We start from the raw sequence: 19592 nt of genomic DNA on the forward strand, positions 1-19592 counted from the left end.
TTTACTGTTTATCAGAGATCTCAGGAGAGACTTTATATCAAACCTTTGACCTGTGATTAGGAACATAAAACAAACCAATAACAGCCTCATATCCCAAACACTCAAGTCTTTCTGACACTTCTCTGTATAAACTACATGAGAAAACCAAAAGATGATTTGGTGATGGAATAAATGTAAGTAAAATGTCTGAGCTCTGTCCAATCAGAGCAGGCGATGCAGTGATGTTATGTGTGTTTGTTTATAAAGGAGCAGATACAGAGGAGAGACAGACGTGGATCAGGACCATTGGGACTTGTGCTGTACTCACTACTCATATGATTTTAAAGGTAACTAAGTACAATTACATGGCTGCAATTATACTCCATTACAAGAACAAGTACAGGTTTAAACATCTACTCCAAAAAGTACAATTACTTCAAAAATCTATACTCAAACACAGACATAGAGCAGAAAACTGGGCTAATTCAGTTGTTTTCTCAGATTGAAATGAATCAAGTCCAAGTTCAAATCTAAGCAAAAAGTTCAGTTTATTCTAAATGTAAAACAGGTGAATCTGAAAATGTGACTCAATAACCCATTAGAAGTGAAGAGTCTGATACCATAAAACTAGGATTACATAAAGAATGTGTTCAAAAAGCCACAAAGTGACTGTGACACAAGTAAATATAAGTCATTATTACCTCAGACAAACAGTCCAACACCTCCTGAGTCACTGTGAGCCTCCTCTGCTCCTCTGCTCCTTTGCTCCTCTGCTCCTCCTCTGTTTGATATAAAGTCTCTCCTGAGATCTCTGATAAATGTGAATAAAACAACCTAATCTGGTGTTTTTACAGCTGTGTGCAGTAAAGATGTTGGACTGTGATCCTCCAGAGGCTGATGAAGGTTAATCATTCATATTTTATTATTGGGTCCATTTAGTTCAGAGTGTTGACTCTCCAGCGCCGCCCTGCTGGTGGTGGGAGGGGCTGCGTCCTCTCTGTTCTCTCTCTGATCCAGGCTCAGTCCAGAGTCCTACAGAATGACATCATACTGTTTAGCCCCGCTACATTTCTGACTTCTCTGTAAAAACGTCTTTCCTGTCAGCACTGTGGTGATTCGAGGTGTAAATGGTTTACATATTCAGAAAGATGAATGTCGTAGCTTTCATTTGATGTGTAGAGTGTTTGTGTGGGTAACGCAGAAATACACGTACATTGCTGTAAAGTTGTAACGTAAAGGCCGGCGGGCCGTCGGAACGCTAAATGGTTAATGTTCATATCTTGATTTACAGACACAATAGTGAAATAAAAACCCCAGGATCATGTAGAGGGTTAATACGAACATTTAAGACCAGAATGAGTCTGAAGCAGCAGAGACAGAGAGAGGGGACAAGGTTTTTCAATAGAAAGTGAACTGGAGCCAGAGTCGATGGAGCTGGTCCTGTACTTACGCTGTGGGGCACTTGATGTAGTCCTTGTTGTTCCTGCCACAGTTGCCGTATTCGTTTCCTTTAATATTTGCCGTCTGGAAGCAAATATCTGCTGCTTTTGTGGCTGGGTCTGAAAAATGAAAATATTTCAAACAGATGGAGGCAGATAAATAAATGATGTTCAAATGCAGTTTTGTTGTAGTACAGTGAGTTCTTGGGTCTAGTCACTCATAGAAATGATCAGGTTCAACATTTGTGAATTTACCTGTATATTTGTATATTTGTATATTTGTCTATTTCATGGCAAAGTACAATGTGACCAACAGGGAAAACTGACTGTGGCGCCCCCATCTGGGAGCATCACATCAACACGTTCTAGAGACTTAAAAGCACCAATATACAGGGGAAAAAGTATTTGGTCAGCCACCAATTGTTCCAGTTCTCCCTCTTAAAAAGATGAGAGAGGCCTGTTCATCACAGTTTCACTTCAACTATGAGACAGAATGAAAGAATCCAGGAAATCACATTGTCTGATTTTTAAAGAATTTATTTGCAAATTATGGTGGAAAATAAGTATTTGGTCAATAACAAAAGTTCATCTCAATACTTTGTTATATGCCCTTTGTTGGTCAAATGTTTTCTGTCTCCAGAGGTTTTCACTGTTGCTGTAGTTTGGTCCATTCCTCCTGCAGATCTCCTCTAGAGCAGTGATGTTTTGGGGCAACACAGACTTTCAACTCCCTCCAAAGACTTTCTATGGGGTTGAGATCTGGAAACTGGCCACTCCAGGACCTTGAAATGCTTCTGAAGAAGCCACTCCTTCATTGCCCGGGCGGTGTGTTTGGGATCATTGTCACGCTGAAAGACCCAGCCACGTTTCATCTTCAATGCCCTCGCTGATAGAAGGAGGTTTTCACTCCAAATCTCACGATACATGGCCCCGTTCATTCTGTCCTTTACAGGGATCAGTCGTCCTGGTCCCTTTGTAGAGAAACAGCCCCAAAGCATGATGTTTCCACCCTCATGCTTCACAGTAGGTCTGGTGTTCTTTGGATGTAACTCAGTATTCTTTCTCCTATAAACACAACAAGTTTTTACCAAAATGTTCTATTTTGGTTTGATCTGACCATGTGACATTCTCCCAATCCTCTTCTGGATCATCCAAATGCTTCAAACTTCAGACGGGCCTGGACATGTCCTGTCTTCACAGGGGACACGTCTGGCACTGCAGGATTTGAGTCCCTGGTGGTGTAGTGTGTTACTGATGGTGCCTTTGTTACTTTGGTCCCAGCTCTCTGCAGGTCATTCACGAGGTCGCCCCGTGTGGTTCTGGGATTTCTGCTCACCGTTCTTGTGTCATTTTGACCCCACGGGGTGAGATCTTGCGTGAAGCCCCAGATGGAGGGACATTATCAGTGTCTTGTCTTCCATTTTCTAATAATTGCTCCACAGTTGATTTGTTCACACAAGCTCTTACCTGTTGCAGATTGAGTGTTCGGGGCCTGGTGTCTACAGTTTTGTTTGTGGTTCCTTTGCTCTTTGGTCTTGTCCATAGTGGAGTTTGGAGTCTGACTGTTTGAGGTTGTGGACATGTGTCTTTTATACTGATTACCAGTTCAAACAGGGGCCATTAATACAGGGAATGAGTGGAGGACAGAGGAGCCTCTGAAAGAAGAAGTGTCAGGTCTGTGACACAAATGTTGCTTGTTTGGAGGAGACCAAATACTTATTTTACCGAGAAATGTATCAATTAATTCATTAAAAATCCTACAGTGTGATTTCCTGGATTCTGTCTCTCATAGCTGAAGTGAACCTATAATGAAAATTACAGGTCTCTCTCATCTTATAATTACAAATGACAAAAACTGCAGTTATTTCGATAACACAAGGTCCTCTCTAAAAAATCCTTAGTTGCATTTAAGGCAAAAGTGCTCGAGCTGGAATAAGGTCAGCAGTATCGAAATTGGTATTGAAACTGAAAAAGCCGTTTAGAATCAGAATCAGATTTTGGGGATCCGATCCAATCAGTGGAAATACCACCATTTGTTTGTTTGTTTTTCTGTACATAACTGAGTAGAAAAGGTCCATATAAGACTAGTGCGTTATTACATGAACCAAATCAAATGTGTATATTTTGGGGTCTATGACCTCTGACCTCTGACCCGTCTGTACCTGGGCTGAATAATCGTCTGCATTGGTAGTCGTAGGTTTGGCAGCGTCCCTCGTAGCAGTACGCCGCTCCGCTCTGACACTGAAGTCCATCCATCAGGTAAAAATCATCTGGACAAAATGCACTTGTCCCTAAGCAGAACTCGGGCAGGTCACAGCTGTCCTCAGAGCGTCTACACGGAGTGCCAGCCACTTTGAGCTGGAAAACACAACAACAGTTTATCCAGAGTAGAGTTTTACAAACACGGCAACTACTAGCATGCTAACACACACCTCCTGATGATTGGACCAATGCAGACAGTACACAGTGGACATGTTTTGACCTCAAGAGCTGCTTATACAATAAATCTGTTCTCAGAGACAGTTGTGGCTTGTGTGACGTGCAGCTGTCCACAGGAGCGGCCGACAGCGCCGCACTTTGTTGTGATGACGTTTATGGCGACGTCGCAAATGTTCCAAACCAGAAATCAGCAGACTTGATTCTGTTCTTAAGTAGTTTCAGATGTTGTGATTTAAATGACAGCCCATATGGCCCTTCTGAAGTCCTGTCTCTCTCTGATCTGTACAGGACCTTGTACTTCCAGGTGTTTTTAATGTTCATATCTTGATTTACAAACACAATAGTGAAATAAAAACCCCAGGATCATGTAGAGGGTTAATATGAACATTTTAAGAATGTAGCAGCTAGCATGTTAGCTATGTCCATTTATATAAACAGTCCATGGTTCTTATAATTTGAACCTCATTGGACAGTTCTCTTCTATCTTTTAAAATCCAAGCACTTTTTATGTGTTTATTTATTTGCCAAATGAATTTAGTTTTAATATTCAACAGACAAAACACATAAATGTATTTTCAAGTCGCCTGTTGAGTTTTGCTCCTTTTAAATCTGACATTAAAGAGGGAGTATTATGCAAAATCATTGACCATGTTATCAAAACACGTCTGAAGAGGTTTTAGACGTCATCCCTGCATGTTTGAGTAATCTAGTGATCTCTCCAGGGCCCTATCCTGATGGTTAGCATGCCCTGTGTTAGAGTTAATAGTTCTTCAGCAACAGCAGCTCCTTCACACAATGGCGTCACCAACAGGATGAATGGAGGAGGATCCTGTTCGTGACGCCATTCTGACATTTAACTCAGTTCTAACACGACTTCAGACTGAACACAACAGAACAGCAGGTTTCAGAACATTCTAAAGGACAAGGGCTTCACAGAGATGGACATGAGCACAGGGGCAAACAACTATTCAAAACTATATACTGTGTCTTTTCAATGGTCAAAAGTCCTCAAAATGGTGCCTGTATTAATAAAGTGAAACAATAATGAATGTCCCATTGAGAGGGGCACATGTAAAATGGCTCTAGTCACGTGGCAGAGTCTGTGTTGGACATGGACACATATATTGGACTCATGGACTTTGTCTCTAACTGATCAGGTACAACATTTGTGTATTTGTCTTTTGAATAATCCTTTTAAGACAGAACATGTGAAAGAAATAGCAGCTCTATGTCGTAACCAGCGTGGCGTAAGTACCAAGGTTGCAGACTCGCGAAGGTTTAACAATGTCTTTATTCACAAAATCGTGACAACAAAGGTAATAGTTCAAGGTATAGTCTGTAATCTTTAACAAGGCAAGAATCAAGAACCATAGAAGCTGGGGAGCGTTGGTGCGGAATCGTGGACGTGGAGGGACAGAGGTGCACGGTGAGCAAGACGAGACAGGACCATACCAGGGCTGAGGTGCAGGGGCAGGGGAGGTCCGGAGCTGGTTCAGGTCGCTGGTGCGGTCTTGAGCGGAATATTTCTCGAGGACAACCAAACCGACTGCCCGGGCGCATACTTGGGAGCTGGGATGCGCCGGCGGTCAGCCACCATCTTGGTGCGGGCCCCGCCTTAAGGAGCGCCGCCCAAGTCCTCCTCCAGACCTGGCGACAGCGCTGAAGGTGGTGCTGGACAGATGGCACCGCCAGGTCCCTCTCCTCGGAGGGAAAGAGTGGAGGCTGCTACCCCAACAAAGCCTGAAATGGGGAAACTCCCGTTGCGTAACTCACCAAAGAGTTGTGGGAGTATTCTATCCACGGGAGATAGGTGCTCCAAGCGGCCGGGTTGGCGGAGACCACCTATCTAAGGGCCCTCTCCAGGTCCTGGTTGGTGCGCTCGGTCTATCCATTAGACTCGGGATGGAACCCCGAGGTGAGGCTCACCGAGGCCCCCAACCCCTCACAGAAGGCGCGCCAGACCTGGAAGGTGAACTGGGTCCCTCTGTCGGACACAATGTCTTGGGGAATGCCGTGAAGGCGGAACACATGATTGGTGAGATGGTCAGCTGTCTCCTTAGCAGTAGGGAGTTTGGGTAGGGCGATGAAATGGGCTGCCTTGGAAAAACGGTCTACAATGGTTAGAATGACTGTGTTACCCTGGGAAGGAGGAAGGCCCGTCACAAAGTCCACCGCAACATGGGACCACGGTCCCGGGAGCGGGTGCAGCAGACCAGACGGAGGTGAGTGAGACGACTTTCCCCGGGCGCACACTTCGCAGGCAGCGACGTAGGCCTTAGTATTCTTGTCCATGGTTGGCCACCAGAAATGTCGTTTGAGTAGTGAAAGGGTGCGGGAGGCTCCGGGGTGGCAAGAAAACCGGGATCCGTGAGTCCACTGCAGTACCTGGGAGCGAACAGAATCAGGAACAAATAGTGTGCCGGGGGGAGCGTTAACTGGGTCAGGGTCATCGCGCTGGACCCCCCGCACCAAGTCCTCAATCTCCAAGCGGAGGGCGGCAACCACACGGGACGAGGGGAGGATAGTTTCCGGAGTGGTACTGGCCTCCTCTTGAGCAAACTGGCGGGAGAGGGCATCTGGCTTCACATTCCGGGTCCCCGGGCGGTAAGTGAGAACAAAGTTAAAGCAGCTAAAAAACAAGGACCAGCGAGCCTGGCGAGAGTTAAGACGTTTGGCAGATTGAATTTACGAAAGGTTTTTGTGGTCAGTCCATACCAGAAACGGCAGCTCTGCCCCCTCCAGCCAGTGCCGCCACTCCTCAAGGGCCAGCTTGACGGCGAGCAACTCGCGGTCCCCCACGTCATAGTTGACCTCCGCTGGGGACAACCGCCGGGAGAAGAAGGCACAGGGGAACAGTCGGTCGTGGGGGTCGAACCTCTGGGACAGAACCGCTCCTACCCCGGTGTCAGAGGCATCCACTTCCACAATGAACTGCCGAGAGGGGTCGGGCTGATGCAAGATAGGAGCAGAGGTAAACATAGTCTTAAGCCTATCAAAAGCGGTCTGGGCTTCTCGAGACCAAGTGAAAGTCTGAGCAGGGGATGTGAGTCTCGTGAGAGGGGAGATAACTCTGCTAAAGTCTCTAATAAACCTCCTGTAAAAGTTGGCAAACCCTATAAACCTCTGGAGCTGTTTCCGGTTGGTAGGGACAGGCCAGTCCCTCACGGCCTTGACCTTCTCCGGGTCCGCCTTCACCTGGCCCCGCCCTATTATGAACCCCAGGAAGCTGACCTGGTCGGCATGAAACTCACATTTCTCAGCCTTAACAAAAAGTCTGTTCTCCAACAGGCGTTGTAGTACCTGGCGAACGTGCTGTCTGTGCTCCTGCAGAGACCTGGAAAAAATCAGAATATCATCCAAGTAGACAAAAACAAACTGATTAAGGAAATCACGGAGAACATCATTAATAAGAGCCTGGAACACCGCTGGGGCATTAGTAAGTCTGAAGGGCATAACTAAATACTCAAAATGTCCGATGGGTGTCTTAAAGGCCGTTTTCCACTCATCCCCCTCCCTCACCCGCACCAAATGATAAGCGTTACGTAAATCCAACTTAGAAAATATAGTGGCGCCGTGGAGAGGGGTAAACGCTGAGTCAATGAGGGGCAGTGGATATTTATTCTTAATAGTTATCTCATTAAGACCTCTATAGTCTATGCAGGGGCGAAGGGTCTTGTCCTTTTTGGCCACGAAAAAGAACCCCGCCCCCACGGGGGAGGAGGAAGGGCGGATAATACCTGCGGCCACGGAGTCCCGGATAAACCGTTCCATAGTCTCTCTCTCAGGCTGGGACAGATTGTAGAGGTGGCTAGTAGGTAAGGGGGCCCCGGGCAACAGGTCTATGGCGCAATCGTAGGGGCGGTGAGGAGGTAGGGAGAGAGCCCGGTCCTTGTTGAAGACGTCCCACAGGTCATGATATTCCTCCGGAACGGGGTCGCTAGGCGGGGAGGCCCCCTCAGCAGGAGACCGGGCGGATCGCAAGCACCCAGCATGGCAGGCGGAGCTCCATCCCGCAATCTTGCCCCGGGCCCAGTAGATGACCGGATTGTGGGCCCGAAGCCAGGGGTAGCCCAGCACCACCGGCGAAGAAGGGGTGGCGCCGACGTAGAATCTGCGGGTCTCGTGGTGGTTCCCAGACAACAGCAGGGTAATAGGTTCCGTGACATGAGTTACTCGTGCTAACAGCAAGCCATTGAGGGCGCGAGCAGTGAGAGGGTGATCCAGAGGCTCCAGGCTGATGCCCCACTGCTCCGCCAAGTGGCGGTCAATAAAATCCTCCTCAGCCCCGGAGTCCACCAAAGCCTGAACAGACAAGGTCCTAGAGCGGAGACAGAGAGTGGCCGGGAGCTGCAGTCTGTTACAATTAGCTGGGATCTGCGGCTGACCCACCAGTACTCCCAGGGCTACTGGTGGGCCCTTTCTTTTGGCCGGGCTGGGCAGGCGGCAACGAAATGCCCCCTCCGCCCGCAGTAGAAGCACTCCACAGCAGCGCGGTGTCGCATGCGCTCCTCGGCCGTGAGACGCGCCCTCCCGATCTGCATAGGCTCCTCCGCAGCCGGTGACGGGGGGCGGACCGCGGTCCGAGCGGGGGAGTGTCGAGCCTGCCGCCGACGCTCCTGTAGTCGATTGTCTATGCGGTTAGCCAGTGTGACCAAAGCCCTGAGGTCCGAGGGCTCGTCCCGTGATCCCGACTCATCATTCAGAGTGTCACTTAGTCCCTTGGCGAAAACAGCTTTAAGCGCGCTGTCAGACCAGTCCACCTCGGCTGCTAGCGTCCAAAACTCAACGGTAAACTCCGCCACTGACCTGGAGCCCTGGGTAATGCCTAGCAAGCGGGAGGCGGCATCCGCACGATAAAACTAGTTTGAACTCATTTAAAAAAAGTCTCAAAGTCCGTACTGTCTAAAGCGGAGCTGGCAAACCTAGCCTCCGCCCATTGGAGCACCCTGCCCCGGAGCAACCCACAGACGTAGCGTGTCTTGGCCGCGTCGGTGGGGAAACGGGCTGGGCGCTGCTGGAACACGGAGCGGCACTGAAACAAGAAGCCCCGGCAGAGGTCTGGCTGCCCCGCATACGGTTCCGGATCGGTGCTCCTAGATTCCGGAGGGTGGAGCGGAGTAGCGGGTCCAGTGGCGACGGTGGTAGGAGACAGTTGCACGAGCAGCGTGGTGACCTGATTGCCGAGCTGAGACAATTGCTGCACCAGGGACTGGTTCTGCTCCAGCAGGGTTCGGATGGTCCTCTCGTGCTGCCCGAGCATGTCACCGTGGTGAGTAAACGCCTGCTGAAGCGTAGTGTCCGGTCTTGAGTCCGCTTGGTCCATTTCTGGCCGAAACGTTCTGTCGTAACCAGCGTGGCGTAAGTACCAAGGTTGCAGACTCGCGAAGGTTTAACAATGTCTTTATTCACAAAATTGTGACAACAAAGGTAATAGTTCAAGGTATAGTCCGAAATCTTTAACAAGGCAAGAATCAAGAACCATAGAAGCTGGGGAGCGTTGGTGCGGAATCATGGACGTGGAGGGACAGAGGTGAGCAAGACGAGACAGGACCATACCAGGGCTGAGGTGCAGGGGCAGGGGAGGTCCGGAGCTGGTTCCCGGCGGATTCGTGAGTACGCGGATGTTCCGGTGCCGAGTGACTCGTCCAGACCCCTCTTATCCGCGGCAGGTGGTGTTGATTGCGTTGATGGAAAGCAGGTGCGCGCGGGAGGAGTCAGGATTCCGCCCAGCTCCGGAGACAGACAGGTGAGGGAGGGGGGAGACGAGGGAGCAGGGAGAGCAGAACAGGGATCATGACACTCTAATACTCATGGTTTTCACACTTTAGAATGTGAAGATCTTATACTCTTAGATTTAAGCTCAAATGTTCAGATATTATTTAATGAAGATATGATTTGTTATTTCAGAACAGTAGGACAGTGTGAAAACACATGATAATGACTCTGTGACAGCCACACCCTCTGCAGCTACAGGCCTTTACCTGTGAACACTGTGACCTTTGACCTCACAAAACACAACACACATCTTTACTACACTATTATTTCACACACACATTTTGCCTCCTCCTGAGTTAATCTTCAGTTCAGCCTCAGAGAACGGTCTTTTCTACGTTCTTCTGCGAGAGAGAAGACACTGCAGATGGAGAAGGGGGGATTCAACTGGGAGGGCAGCAGGCTAGATAGATGGGGTTAATGCCGAACTGGGGAACATTCTAGGCAGAACTATAATACCACGAGCAGGTGGCAGACCTTTCATCAGAAAAGTTACAAACTGTACCTTTAAGTCATGTATAAAGTGAACTAAAAGCCAAAAATCAGGTTTTGTTTACGTCAGAACAGGAAATCTAGCAATAAAAGCAACACAATGCTGCCACCTGTAGGCTACTGAGCATTGTGCACATAAAGGGACACTCTGGACTTTTCATATATTGTTGAAAGTGTCACTAAAAACATGAGGTTTGGAGCAGAGAGATCAGTCTTTGAATAGATCCATTTATATAGAGTTTATGAGCAGGACATTATTATTCAAACATGTTTTTATTTGTTTTTTGTGAGAGAAATAAAAAACACAATCCATGATGAGCTGACGAATATAATAATCGTTAGTTGCCTGTGTAGACCCTCAGTCGTCCAGGTCTGATCCAGAGCAAACAACAAAGTTAAATCTGTCAACTGGACAAATATTGCAGGAGTGAAGACGTTTCGCTGCTCATCCAAGCCGCTTCTTCAGTTCTGGTCGACCAGAAAACTGTGAGGGCAGTGAGGGAGGAGGAGGTGTCTGAGGTGGGTTTGGCTGTGATGTCCATGATGATGAGGGAGGAGGGGTGTGAGACTTCAAACCTCGCATAAAAGCCGTTTAACTTTTCTGCTAGTTGTTTGTTGTCCACGGTGGGAGGGGCTTTGGGCCTGTAGTTGGTGATTTGCCTCAGCCCTCTCCAGACAGAAGCAGAGTCGTTGGAGGAGAATTGCTGCTCCAGACGTGTATTGTACTTTGCTTTAGCCTTTTCCACCTCTTTGCTAAACGCATACTTGCTATGCCTGTAGCCCTCACGATCTTCTGCCCTGAAAGCCATCTCCTTTTCCCTCCTCAGATGTCTCAGTCTGGGTGTGACCCAGGGTTTATCTTTGTTAAAAGTCACCCTGGTACATGATGGAACGATGCTGTCCTCACAGAACTGAATGTATGACGTCACAGTGTCTGTGTCCTCATCCAAACTGTCTGTGGCCTTGAACACATCCCAGTCTGTAGTGTCCAAACACGTGTGAAGCTCCTCCACAGCCTGGTCCACTTCTTAGAAGTCCTCACAGCAGGTTTGGAGAGTTTCAGCCGTTGTCTGTAAGCAGGGATGAGGGGAACCATGATGTGATCAGAGAATCCCAGAGCAGCGCTGGGCACGGCTCTGTAGGCTCTGTAGGCTCTGTAGGCTCTGTAGGCTATGTAGGCTCTGTAGGCTCCACTGACTGTTGTGTAACAGTGATCCAGCATCTTCTGCTCTCTCGTCGGGCATTTAATAAACTGTTTGTATTTGGGCAGTTCCTGGCTCAGATTTCCCTTATTAAAATCCCCCAGGATGATCAGTAAAGAGTCCGAGAAGTTTCGCTCCACATTCAGAATCTGCTCCGCGAGCGCTGGGCCTCGTGCGTGTCCGCGCACGGAGGGATGTAAAAAGTGTCCAGAATGAATGAAGTGAACTCACGTGGAGAATAGAAAGGCCTACAGTTAATGAACAGATATTCCACGGTGGGAGAGCAGTGTTGGGAGATCACAGTCACATCGGTACACAAGGCGTTGTTGATGTAGAAACAGACACCTCCACCTTTCGTCTTTCCCCCGGAGAGTCCCCGTTGTCTGTCCGCGCGGAGGAGCTGGAATCCCTCCAGGTGAAGCGCACAGTCCGGGATACGCTCGTTGAGCCATGTCTCCGTGAAGCACAAGACGCAAGAGGAAGAAAAGTCCTTGTTTGTCCTCATCAGCAGTGCCAGTTCGTCCGTCTTGTTTCTGAATGAGTGAACGTTAGAGGAAAATCCCAGGTAAGGGCGTGCGAGCACCGCATCTCCACAGGCGCACCAAGGCCCCTGCCCGCTTTCCTCGTCTTCGGCGTCTCACTCTTTTGGCCAAAGAGTGAACAAAATCTACTGCAGGCACTAAAAAAACTGGCAGTAGATCAGCAGGAGTCGTTGTTCTGATGGTTAAGAGCTTCACGGGTGTAAGACACACGACACACACACAAAAACAAAACACACACAGCGCACCAAATCACCAGGGCGACCGTACGAGGCGCCATCTTGGATCATGTCTCCATTGGCTCTTCAAAAACTGTTTTATTTAATCAGCCAATTCTGTCATTATTTAACCTCCTCTCACCACTAATGACATTTGAGCTATTTTGAATCAGGCTTAAGTTTGTCACAGCCTGGATAATTATAATTTACACATATTAATGTTGAATTTAAATAGGATTCAGAACAAAGATGAAGGTGAAGGATTTCTAAGGCCATTTATTTACTATTAGCACATTAGCAAAGGTTTATCCAATAGACATAAAAACTACTGTACACACCAAAAACAGGCTTAGATACAGTTTATAATGTGTTTTACTCATTATTCTATAGTAATAATACAATATATTTACAGCTTGAGACTCACACAGAGTAAATCAAACACAAATATTTAAATTGTGATGAAAAAATATGAAATATGTTAATGAGATATAAATTTAGACTATAAAAAATAATAATAAAATCAACAGGTGTAAGTCGATAAAACACTTAGAGATATTTGACTGACAGTGTATTTGAATTTAAATAAAGAGAAGAACATTTAAGGGTCATGTGGAAGTGTCACAGTGTGAGGCAGAGTAAATCAGGCTAAAAACAAGAGCATTAGATGTTTGTGATGAGGAAAAACAAGAGCAAAACTGCTACGACTACGAATACAACTACTAATACTACTACTAATACTACTACTACTACTACTACATGACGTGTCTGTGCAGTTTGTCTTTTAGAGGAAATAAAACATTATAAAATAAATCTCTGATCAAATGAAGTCAAAATAAAATCAACATTTACAAAGTGATTTTTCTACAGATTTGACTGTTGTATTTTACACAGAGGAGGGTGAGTCTGTCGGACACAGAGACACTGAGGAGTCAGACAAGAGCCAAAACCCAGGGATCAGAGTGTGAGTGAATGTGGTGTTGAAGGTGTGGAGGTGGGTCAGTTGGTCAGAGGAGACTGTGTAGAAGGACAGAGAGCCAGCAGGACAGTCCACAAACACTGAGACTGTCCCAGAAGAGGAGCAGGACTGAGGGAGGTCGGTGTGTTTGTTATTATGATGAACAGAGAAACCATCTTCAGAACAGAACAGACTCCAGGACTGATCATTGGCTCCAAACAAACTGTCCTCACTGTGTCCTTTCCTTCTGATTCCTCTGTAAGACACTGATATATAAATCCTTCCACTCCACTGGACCTCCCAGTAACAGCGACCAGTCAGACCAGTGGAACACAGAATCTGATGCCATCGGTCAAATCTGCCCTGATGATCTGGATACGGTTGCTCCTCTCTCACACGTGTCACCTTCTTGTTGCTGTCAGACAGTTTGAGTTCTCTGTGAGCTGTGTTTGGATCCAGAGTGAGATCACAGAAATCTGATGGAGAGAAGACACAACACAGCAGCAGTTAGTCCCATGTGGAGACACACATTTAATTATAGTTTAATATGGGTCAATCTATTCATGAAAGATGGATTTAAAGTCAATTATTTATGATGAATGTATTTTTATTCTGATGATTTTATTTGTGAATCATGTCAGTCTTATATTTGGCTCATGTTTCTTTTGCATTCAGCTCTATATTTCCTTTAGTTTCAGAGCCTCACATCTATTTCAGATTCTTTTCAGTGTAAAACTTGAGTTTGTTGCTGCAGTGACAAAGTGCAGCTCCAGTCTCTGACGTCACTCCACACATTCCTACACTCCTCTGTGCTCCATGACACAGACTTTCTCCTTTAAAATGTCTCTATATGAAGGAGAGGAGAACAGGGGATTGGTTTAAATCCACTGTCTCCAGAAGAAGAATGAAGATCACTGTTGTGTTTGAGCTGAAACATGAGTGCAGTTACACAGCTCCAGACTGGACTCTTCAGGATCTGCTTTAAGAAGAACTCTGGATTCAGTCATGGACACAGCTGTGGACCTCACAGTCTGAGGCCACACAACAATATATATTCTATGTGAGGTCCTTGGACCATTTTATCCATTTAAATAAGTGTCTGTTTCAAATGGAGTTTCTCAAAACTTACACTTTCTGAGTCCTGGTGTTAACCACTGAGCTCCAGCATGGTCCAGTCTGAAACACACGACATCAGACTGAAACACACGACATCAGACTGAAACACACGACATCAGACTGAAACACACGACATGAGACTGAAACACACGACATCAGACTAAAACACACGACATCAGACTGAAACACACGACATCAGACTGAAACACACGACATCAGACTGAAACATCAGACTGAAACACACGACATCAGACTGAAACACACGACATCAGACTGAAACACGCGACATCAGACTGAAACACGCGACATCAGACTGAAACACACGACTGAAACACACGACATCAGACTGAAACACACGACATCAGACTGAAACACGACATCAGACTGAAACACACGACATCAGACTGAAACACACGACATCAGACTGAAACATCAGACTGAAACACGCGACATCAGACTGAAACACGCGACATCAGACTGAAACACACGACATCAGACTGAAACACACGACATCAGACTGACACACGCGACATCAGACTGAAACATCAGACTGAAACACGCGACATCAGACTGAAACATCAGACTGAAACACGCAACATCAGACTGAAACACACAACATCAGACTGAAACACACGACATCAGACTGAAACACGACATCAGACTGAAACACACGACATCAGACTGAAACACACGACATCAGACTGAAACATCAGACTGAAACACGCGACATCAGACTGAAACACGCGACATCAGACTGAAACATCAGACTGAAACACGCGACATCAGACTGAAACACGCGACATCAGACTGAAACACACGACATCAGACTGAAACACGCGACATCAGACTGAAACACGCGACATCAGACTGAAACATCAGACTGAAACACGCAACATCAGACTGAAACACACAACATCAGACTGAAACACGCGACATCAGACTGAAACACGCGACATCAGACTGAAACACGCGACATCAGACTGAAACACGCGACATCAGACTGAAACACGCGACATCAGACTGAAACACGCGACATCAGACTGAAACACGCGACATCAGACTGAAACACGCGACATCAGAGTGAAACACACGACATCAGACTGAAACACACGACATCAGACTGAAACACACGACATCAGACTGAAACACACGACATCAGACTGAAACACGCGACATCAGACTGAAACATCAGACTGAAACACTTGATGTTTGTTAAATGTCAGTTTCAGTTTGTTGTGATGTTTCAGCTCTAAAGCAGTGATTTGAATTGTCCACATGTTTGTCTCCTCCTCTCCTTTATATTCTCCATGTTCACTGCTGCTTTATTTTGTCTTTGGAAATACATTTGACTTTATAGACTCAGGTCAAAGTTCATATCTCTGCTCAGACTCTAATGACCAACCCTCTGCTTTTTAAAGTCCTAGATTATGTAAAAGTGACTCTGTGAGCTCCATGTTATAATGATGTTTCCTCCTCAAAAACAAACTGGACTTGTGTTTTGTTTCATTCACAGGTTTGAGGAATCATTTATTATTAGTCTCCAAAGCTCAAAATGCTCTGTTCCACCTTGTGATGTCATGAGGTGCTACTTTTTAAGTGACTGAAATGATCCAAATGATTCTAGTTTAAAAACACAGTGGAGCACTTCCTGTATCACCACATGATGACATCACAAGGTGGAACAGAGTGAGAGAAGAACTCAGCCTAAATCTGCAGGTTTGTGTGTTAAACATGTGAGAATGAAACAAAACACAACTCCAGGTCTGTTTGTGATGAGGAAACAACATTAGAACAGATGAGAGAATAGTGTAATATGGGCCTTTAAAGTCCTGAGAATGATGAACACACCACATTCACACTCATCATAAACTGGTTCTTTCAGCACATGGGGCATGAAGGACACAGACTCTCCAGTAGTTTTTGTGTTGAATGGACAGTTCTACTGCTCCTGATTTGAGGAAAAGTCCACTTTAAGTCACTCTTAGTGACTGCATGCTGCAGCGCTCACAGGCCCCAGGAAACATGAGCACGTTTCTCCTGTGTGGGCCTCTGGCTCCCTGTCAGCTTCAGGACTGACTTTAAGATTCTCTTTGGAACTACATTTCACACTGGACATGAGGATTAGAGCCCTGTTGTACAGACAGATGGAGCTCAGACTTGTCTCTGTCACTTTTTAAATGATCCACAAAGACCCAGGAATCAGTGAGAAACAGCCGCTAAAGTCTTCAAACCCAGAGTGGATAAATAAATAAGTGAATATGTGCGCGGGGAGTTAGCCATGGAGTTTTCAGCTCTGTAAACACAGGACAAGCACAGGACTTAGGTGTATGTATGTATATATCTCCTCATCCTCAACACCCACGTGCACAGGGTAGAGACCCAGTCCTGTCAGAACCCCACCCTGAGTCCTGCACAGTGGACCCTCAGATCCAGACTGAGACTAGGAGAAGGACCAGGTCTAAACCCAAGATCCAGGACAGACCTCAAGTATAAATATTATAAATTATAAAATTATAAATTATAAATACTACTATTAATGAACTTTGTGCAAGTTTTCGATTCTTCTGAGGTCCAGTCCAGACACAGATATGATCCATAAACCAGGTCCAACATCCTTGAACAATGCAGATGGAGCTGGGAGTCGCCTGAGGGTTGGTGGTTCCTCTGCCTTTGTGCCTAAAGGCCTCACCTCCAGTGTGCTGCTGTGTGTGTGGTTGTGCCTTTGACAGACAGCAGGGGGCGCTCTCACCTGACAGACAGCAGGGGGCGCTGGTCCTGTAGAGCGGTCAGGAGCTCGGCTGAGGGTCCTGGATGGTTGTAGCTCAGGTCTAACTCTCTCAGGTGGGAGGGGGCGGAGCTCAGAGCTGAGGCCAGAGCAGCCCCGCCCCTCTGTGAGACCAGACATCCAGACAGCCTAAAGACACAGCATTACACTCATGTGGACACAAGGGGGCAGAGTGCATCATGGGAGCATCTCACCTGAGCGTCTCCAGTCTGCAGGGGGCGCTCTTCAGTCCAGAACACAGCAGCTCCACTCCTGAGTCCTGGAGGTCGTTGTGAGTGAGATCCAGGTGTGTGAGACTGGAGGAGCTGAGGACTGAGGCCAGAGGCCCACAGCTGTGAGGGGACAGTCCACAGAGGGACAGACTGAGGAGACAGAGGGACATTAGAGACTAGAACCACCACACAAGAGTTTAAGCCTCAGCCTGTGGGGCCGGTGCAAGAGCCCAACACCTGCATTCAGCCCAAAATAAGACAAATAGAACGTCCCATATCTCTATGTTGCTTTTATCAAATGTTGTTTTACAATGCAACTACCAACAGGTTAATGTATGTAAAATTAGTGAGTAATATTAACCCCTCTGACCTGAGCTGTTCCAGTTTACAGTGAGGACTCTTCAGACCAACAGACAACATCTCCAGCTCTGAGTCCTTCAAGTCGTTGAGACTGAGATCCAGGACTCTCAGACTAGAGGACTGGGAGCTGAGGACTGAGGACAGAGCTTCACAGCTTCTCTCTGACAGGTTACAGCTGCTCAGTCTGGAGAGAGAAATGTTTATGTAGAAGTTGAATCAACTCATCCTCTGTTAAACAAATGTTACTCACAGAGCTTTGTTGGAGGCCTTGACCACTGGCAGCAGCCTCAGGAGAGCCTCCTCTGAAGCACAGTATTTCTTCAGCTCAAACTGGTCCAGATCTTCTTCTGATGACAGTAGGATGAAGGCCAGAGCTGACCACTGAGCAGGAGACAGTCCACCTTTAGACAGACGTCCTGACCTCAGGTACTGTTGGATCTGCTCCACCAGAGAACGCTCATTCAGTTCATTCAGACAGTGGAGCAGGTTGATGCTCCTCTCTGCAGACACATCCTCACTCAGCTTCTTCTTGATGTACTCAGCTGTTTTCTGATTGGTCTTGGAGCTCTTTTCTGTCTGTGTCATCAGACCTTGTAAAAGTTTCTGATTGGTCAACAGTGAAAGACCCAGGAGGAAGCGGAGGAGCAGGTCCAGGTGTCCATTTGGACTCTGTAAGGCCTGGTCCACAGCTGTCTGGTAAAACTGGACTGATTTACTGCTAGTTGTCCGTGATGATTTTTTTTTCTCTAAGAGCAGGTTGTTCCCAGTGTTGATGAAGGTCTGATGGACGTGAAGAGCAGCCAGAAACTCCTGCACACTCAGATGGATGAAGCAGTAGACCTTGTCCTGGTACAGGCCTGGCTCCTCTCTAAAGACCTGTGTGAACACTCCAGAGTACACTGAGGCCGCTGCAGCGTCCAGTCCACACTCCCTCAGGTCACACTCATAGAAGATCAGGTTTCCTTTCTGCAGCTGCTCAAAGGCCAGTTTTCCCAGAGACTCCACCATCTTCCTGGTCTCTGGACTCCAGTGTGGGTCTGTCTCAGATCCTTCTTCATACTTGATGTTTTTTACTTTGGCCTGAACCACCAGGAAGTGGATGTACATCTGAGTCAGGGTCTTGGGCAGCTTTCCTCTCTCTCTGCTTTTCAACACATGCTCCAGGACTGTGGCAGCGATCCAGCAGAAGATTGGCATGTAGCACATGATGTGGAGGCTTCTGGACGTCTTCATGTGGGAGATGATTGTGTCGGCCTCGTCTCTGAACCTCTTCCTGAAGTACTGCTCCTTCTGTGGGTCGGTGAACCCTCTGACCTCTGTCACCATGGAGACACACTCAGCAGGGATCTGATTGGCCGCCGCAGGTCGTGTGGTTATCCAGAGGCGAGCGGAGGGAAGCAGACTCCCCCTGATGAGGTTTATCAGCAGCACGTGCAGTGAGGTGGACTCTGTGGGGTCAGTCAGGGCCTTGGTTTTGGTGAAGTCCAGAGGAAGTCTGCACTCGTCCAGACCGTCAAAGATGAAGAGCACCTGGAGGTCTTCAAAGCTGCAGAGTTCTGTTTGTGTTTGACTAAAGAAGTGATGAACAAGTGTCACCAAGCTGAAGCTTCTCTCCTTCAGCACATTGAGTGCTCTGAAAGTGAACGGGAACAGCAGCTGTATGTTCTGGTTGGCTTTGCCTTCAGCCCAGTCCAGACTGAACTTCTGAGTGAGCACTGTTTTCCCGATGCCAGCCACTCCCTTTGTCAGCACTGTTCTGATTGGTCCATGTGTGTGAGCTGGGCCTTTAAACATGTCTTCACATGTGATGGGTGTCTCTGCTGGGTCTGGTTTCCTGGAGGCTGTTTCCATGTGTCTGACCTCATGTTCCTGGTTGACCTCTGAAGACCCTCCCTCTGTGATGTAGAGCTCTGTGTAGATCTGATTCAGAAGGGTGGGGTTTCCTGCTTTAGCGATGCCCTCAAACACACACTCAAACTTCTTCTGCAGGTTAGACTTCAGTTTACGCTGACAAACTCCAGAATAACTCCCTGAATGAAGACAACAGATACAGGCCTGAGTCTCAGAGAATATAAAACGACTGT

General features: G+C 47.2%; 2 protein-coding genes across 2 annotated transcripts in view; one reads left to right on the plus strand and one right to left on the minus strand.

Moving 5' to 3' along the window:
• Positions 1-19592, plus strand: part of LOC117387594 (NACHT, LRR and PYD domains-containing protein 1a allele 5-like) — a 769741-nt gene that overhangs the window by 62566 nt on the left and 687583 nt on the right. The window lies entirely within an intron of this gene.
• The window catches only part of LOC117386959 (NACHT, LRR and PYD domains-containing protein 3-like), a 35191-nt gene continuing 27936 nt past the window's right edge, over positions 12338-19592 (minus strand). The window contains exons 8-13 of the mRNA XM_055229706.1: positions 17759-19538; positions 17519-17692; positions 17131-17298; positions 16901-17065; positions 14165-14211; positions 12338-13511 (exon numbers count right to left, since the gene is read on the minus strand). Of these exons, the coding sequence (XP_055085681.1) occupies positions 12964-13511; positions 14165-14211; positions 16901-17065; positions 17131-17298; positions 17519-17692; positions 17759-19538 (2882 nt within the window). The 3' untranslated portion in view covers positions 12338-12963. The remainder of the gene's footprint in view (positions 13512-14164; positions 14212-16900; positions 17066-17130; positions 17299-17518; positions 17693-17758; positions 19539-19592) is intronic.

Source organism: Periophthalmus magnuspinnatus, chromosome 19 (assembly GCF_009829125.3).
Source record: "Periophthalmus magnuspinnatus isolate fPerMag1 chromosome 19, fPerMag1.2.pri, whole genome shotgun sequence".
Classification (NCBI taxonomy): domain Eukaryota; kingdom Metazoa; phylum Chordata; class Actinopteri; order Gobiiformes; family Gobiidae; genus Periophthalmus; species Periophthalmus magnuspinnatus.